The 6,000-nt window shown below is 48.0% G+C and overlaps 1 protein-coding gene across 3 annotated transcripts in view; it reads left to right on the top strand.

The window, feature by feature from the left end:
• The first annotated feature begins 4,147 nt into the window (after window positions 1-4,147).
• The window catches only part of LRCH2 (leucine rich repeats and calponin homology domain containing 2), a 226,533-nt gene continuing 224,680 nt past the window's right edge, over window positions 4,148-6,000 (top strand). For all 3 annotated transcript variants that reach the window (XM_073599129.1, XM_073599128.1, XM_073599127.1), the window contains exon 1: window positions 4,148-4,554. In XM_073599129.1, coding sequence (XP_073455230.1) covers window positions 4,230-4,554 — 325 coding nt within the window. In that variant the 5' untranslated portion in view covers window positions 4,148-4,229. The remainder of the gene's footprint in view (window positions 4,555-6,000) is intronic.

Raw genomic sequence — 6,000 nt, 5'->3', positions numbered from 1 at the left:
AACGCATAGGTGTCAATGGGGGCTTATAGAGGGGAAATCTTCCAATGGGGACACTAATTTTGATGACTACTAGGGGTCTCCTCTCTCTTCCCGTATGGAACAGGAAGTGAAAGGCAATTTCCCCAATGGGACACAGATGGCAAAAACAAACCTAACAGGGGTTCTTCTAACTCACTCCTATTTTATATTAAATGAAAAAAGAAGGTTTTGCCTTTAGCTGTAACAAAGAAAAGCCTCCCCCCCCCCCCCCCCCCCACACACACACCTATTACTGGCCTTCACAGCAAGGAGCACACTGATAGGCAACACACGAAAGACAAAACCAGAGAAAATTCCCAGCTTAACTCACCAACCAGGCTGCTAACCAACCAAATTAACCTGTCCAACAGTCTACGTTAAAAACAGGGGTTTAGTTACCATACATTTGCAAACGCATGTGTAAGGTGCAAGGGGCCAGGCTGGACACCTTTGCTGCTATTGTGCTATGTGCTGGATTTTCAGTGTGCCCCTGTACTATTAAGGAGGACTGGGTGGCCTCCTGGCCCACCTGCCCCTCATCTATCCATTAGAATGCATGTGCTCCCACTGTGGATACACTCATAAATCTAGTAGTGGTAGGACTGCAAGCTATACACAGGGTGCCTTGCAGCTTACGCATGCATTTTCAAATGTGTGCTAACTAAACCCCTGTTAATAACGTAGACTGTTGGACAGGTTAATTTGGTTGGTTAGCAGACTTGGTGAGTTGAGCTGGGCTTTTTCTCTCAGTGGCGGGCCTAGGGTTGCCACCTCATCCCTTTAAACCCGAACACATATTAATTACACAGGTTCTGTGTCTAATTAAGGTTGTAATTAAACTCACTTAGTGCCGTATCTGCTTTTAATTGGCCTCAGAACCTGTGTAATTCATATGTGTTTGGGTTTAAAGGGATGAGGTGGCAACCTTAGGCGTCCCGTCCATTAAGGGCGCATGAGCGCCGCCCCCTCTATCACGCCACCCCCTATATGTTTCATGGATAGATTCATGCATAGCATGAATCTATCCATGTCCGCCGCTGCCCCCTATTCAGGTGTCTGACCCCTTTTAGGACACTGGGTGCCTGAATTAAAGCCTTTTTTTTGAAGCACCTGATTAGAGCCATAGGCTGTAATAGGCTTTAAAATAAGGTGGACTCGGAGCGCAGACCATTGCGCTCAGGGCCCTCCCAGATGTGTTAGAAAAGCAAATGAATATTTGCTTTTCTAATACTGGACCCCCGGTCCGCCAATCAGGGAGCGCGCGTCTGATACCCATCACCTGATTGGCTGAAAGGACAGACGATCCTATTGTACGCTTAGCAGGAAGAAAAAAGAGACGCATGCGGAAGCATGGACGACACAGGAGCCGCCAGCTGACCCACAGCTCGCCGCTGCCTGACCCGCTGCCCGTCCCACAGCTTGCAGCCATCACCCGCTGCCTGACCCACCACCAACATGGGGTAAGTGCCGGTCAGACAGGGGGTGGGCAGGGGGTGCTGGTTAAATGCCACCAGGGGGGTCACAGTGGCTGCAATGGATGGGCAGAGTGGCTGCTCTTGATAGGCATAGTGGCTGCTATTGATGGGCAAAGTGGCTGCAATGGATGGGCATAGTGGCTGCTATTGATGGGCACAGTGGCTGCAATGGATGGGCACAGTGGCTGCTATTGATGGGCACAGTGGCTGCTATTGATGGAAGAAGAAAAAGAAAGTGGAACTTTGAATGAGGCACGCAGTCAATACAAAAAGTCAAAAATTGGTATTTATATGTGTCAGATTAAATAATAATACATGCTACTGGTTATTATTGCAATAGTTTTCTTTAAACATACATGTAAAAGCATGAATGACATATATCCATGTGGAATGGTTGTTGGTATAACACCTCTTGACTTCCCATCAATTTTAGGAATAAATACCATAGTTTACAAAAGAATCATATATAATTATATAAGGTACATGATTCTAATATAAGATGATAATAAACACATGATATATTTAAACATGATAAATACAAAAGCTTGACGAGTTTCAAGGAATTTTATCCACTCTTCAGGAGCAAACATGTGTACATCTGTAATGAAATGTAAAAATCCTTAGATAACTGTCTTTTGAAAGAAAAAGCCAAAAAGGGAAGGAAAACCCCAATAGATATAGAGTACTCACAAAATCACTATGTATAGAAAGTGCAACACCAATGGCTGGAAACCCCCTTGGGAGGGGCATCATTTCCAGTAAATGTGGTTGTGTGAACCGTATGCATGGCCCATGCAAGGTGACATCCGGGGATGTAAAAATCCCAAAAGGACAAGTTCCGGGGCGTGACCGTGTTTCCTGTGATTGTCTTGAAGGACTGCCAAGAAAAATATATAAATGTGTGTATTAACATGTATGACAGAATCCTGTCCATTTGAGGACAGAAAAAATGAATGTAAACATAATGGTGAGAGTGAATCCCAAACCGGGAGGATTGGGGAGTGGGAAAATGTGATAATAATAGGTATAAAACCAGCAACACAAACTATGTGAATGGGAACCCATTTGGGACCAGTGTCATTGTGCAGTATGGGGCTGTGAATGATGAGATACCTGCTGCTGGAACCTGGGGAGTCGTGATGAAAAGTGGTGAGAATAATCTGGAAACGCCAACAGGACAGATCTGCCACCCCAGATGGAGCCTATAAGGGCGCACACGGCTCACACCTCCAAGCGCCATGCTGAGCGTGCATAGGAAGGGAGGAGGCGCCGATGTCTGAGCGGCCACGTCGCCTGGCATTTGGCGCCAAACCCCCTCACATGTACTACAGATGGAAGACACTGTTGGCGCGGTAGCGCTCGTAGGGCGACCCCGCACGCTGAGTGTATGGAACGTCACGTCAATGCACAACGCAGAGGCATCCCTCCCGCCCCAGAAGGGGGGGGGGAGACCCGCGGACTCCCAGAAAAATGTGAATCAACGGCTCATGGATCCAGACAATGCGGTACAAACAACACAGCGCGTGAGAAGACTGTAAATCTAGATAATAAGAAATGTAATACAGTAAAACCTTGGATTGCGAGCATAATTTGTTCCAGAAACATGCTTGTAATCCAAAGCACTCTTATATCAAAGCAAATTTCCCCATAAGAAATAATGGAAACTCAGATGATTCATTCCACAACCATTTATTCATAAGTCCTTATAGTCCATATAAAAAGATTATAGCAATGTGACCAGGTTGTGTAACCATAAAATGTCCATCCACAAATGGAAGCCTCCACAAGGGGCTTAGAAGCAAAATCCAGCAGGAGCTACAGAGTATAAAAGAGAAGAGAGGCGCCTCTAAGTGTAGCAATATGGTTACATTTAATGAAGGTACAACATATAGAAACTCACATGGTTGATAAATAAAAGAGGCACATCTAAGAATGCAGGCATCCGGGGTAAAGCTATCTGCAATCATGACCAGGAAGACTACCCTGCAGTAGAGCGATCTAAAAGTGAGGCTTGGACCACTCGTGGAGCGCAGCGTGGAAGGGACGTTGATGGCGGTGTGGAGGACGGTCTATGTGGAAATCTTTACCCCGGATGCCTGCGTACTTAGATATGTCTGTTTTAATCATAAACCATGTGAGTTTCTAAATGTTGTGCCTTCATTAATTGTAACTGTATTGCTACACTTAGAAGTGCCTCTCTTCTCTTTTATATTTAGTTCTGACCTGACGCTACTTGTATATCAAGTCAAAATTTATTTTAAAAGTTTGCTTGTCTTGCAAAACGCTCTCAAACCAAGGTTTTACTGTATAGGGAGCGACCATCCTAATAGGTGTGTGATCCCTTACAAGCACACAGTACAATATGTCTATGTACCAACAACAAAGGATTGATATAATTGGGCCAGCTACAATTAAATATAAAGGCCATTTATAATTGAATCTAACTGGAATGTATGGACTGCGTGCCTCCATCCCTAATTTAATGAACACCTCAGTGTGAGGCCTGGAGTGTCTCCCTCAGTGTACAGAGCAGGTTGGCAGGCCCCCCCCGTACACCGGCATTGGCTCACTCCTCTCAGAGTTGCAGCTTTGTTTTGGTTTGTCCCCCGTGCAGGTTTCCGACCCGCCCACCCTTCCTCCCCGGCTTTTGGTACGGCCCCTCGCTCAGCGGAGCATGCGTACAGAGCCGAGCACTTGCTAACGGAGTCATTCTAGCAGGGCTATACCCTGGCAGAAATGGCGGCGAGTCAGACGGCGGCGGTGGCCGTTGTGGGGGTTCCCGGTGGACAGGGAGGAGGTGGTCCGGGCCCGGGAGGGGCGGTGCCTGGTGCGGGGGTATTGCTGGGCACGGCGGGCGGTATGTTCCCGGGGGTAGTATCAGGGGTGCCCAGCTTCCCCCATGGACCGCCCTGGAGCACGGGCACCATTCATCAGAACACGGCGAGGAGCCTGGACCGGGCCCTGGAGGAGGCGCTCACCTCCGGCATCCTCAACCTGAGCGGGAGGAAGCTGAGGGACTTCCCGGGCAGCGGCTACGATCTGACGGACACCACACAAGCAGGTGCGGCCATTGTCATTCACCCTCCGACCGATCCCAGTACACCATTGTCCTACACCTACCCTCCACCATCATCATCATCATCCCTCCACCATCATCATCATCCCTCCACCATCATCATCATCCCTCCACCATCATCATCATCCCTCCATCATCATCATCATCCCTCCATCATCATCATCATCATCATCATCCCTCCATCATCATCATCCTTCTGTCATCCCTCCATCATCACCATCATCCCTCCATCATCATCCTTCTGTCATCCCTCCACCATCATCCTTCTGTCACCCCTCCACCATCATCCTTCTGTCACCCCTCCACCATCATCCTTCTGTCATCCCTCCACCATCATCCTTCTGTCATCCCTCCACCATCATCCTTCTGTCATCCCTCCATCATCACCATCATCCCTCCATCATCATCCTTCTGTCATCCCTCCACCATCATCCTTCTGTCATCCCTCCACCATCATCCTTCTGTCATCCCTCCACCATCATCCTTCTGTCATCCCTCCACCATCATCCTTCTGTCATCCCTCCATCATCATCCTTCTGTCATCCCTCCACCATCATCCTTCTGTCATCCCTCCACCATCATCCTTCTGTCATCCCTCCACCATCATCCTTCTGTCATCCCTCCACCATCATCCTTCTGTCATCCCTCCACCATCATCCTTCTGTCATCCCTCCATCATCATCCTTCTGTCATCCCTCCATCATCATCCTTCTGTCATCCCTCTATCATCATCATCATCCCTCCGTCATCATCCTTCTGTCATCCCTCCATCATCATCCTTCTGTCATCCCTCCATCATCACCATCATCCCTCCATCATCATCCTTCTGTCATCCCTCCATCATCACCATCATCATCATCCTTCTGTCATCCCTCCATCATCATCCTTCTGTCATCCCTCCATCATCATCCTTCTGTCATCCCTCCATCATCATCCTTCTGTCATCCCTCCATCATCATCCTTCTGTCATCCCTCCATCATCATCCTTCTGTCATCCCTCCATCATCATCCTTCTGTCATCCCTCCATCATCATCCTTCTGCCGTCATCCCTCCATCATCATCCTTCTGCCGTCATCCCTCCATCATCATCCTTCTGCCGTCATCCCTCCATCATCATCCTTCTGCCGTCATCCCTCCTTCTGTCATCTCTCCTTCTGTCATCTCTCCATCATCCTTCTGTCATCATCCCTCCATCATCATCCTGTCATCCTTCCATCATCATCCTTCTGTCATCATCCCTCCATCATCATCATCATCCTTCTGTCATCATCCCTCCATCATCATCATCCTTCTGTCATCCCTCCATCATCATCATCATCTTGTCATCCCTCCATCATCATCCTTCTGTCATCATACCTCCATCATGATCATCTTGTCATCCCTCCATCATCATCCTTCTGTCATCATACCTCCATCATGATCATCTTGTC

Source organism: Aquarana catesbeiana, linkage group LG09 (genome assembly GCF_042186555.1).
Source record: "Aquarana catesbeiana isolate 2022-GZ linkage group LG09, ASM4218655v1, whole genome shotgun sequence".
NCBI classification, from domain to species: Eukaryota; Metazoa; Chordata; class Amphibia; order Anura; family Ranidae; genus Aquarana; species Aquarana catesbeiana.
The sequence above is the reverse complement of the archived record's forward strand: the minus strand, read 5'-3'. Positions and strand labels throughout refer to the sequence as shown.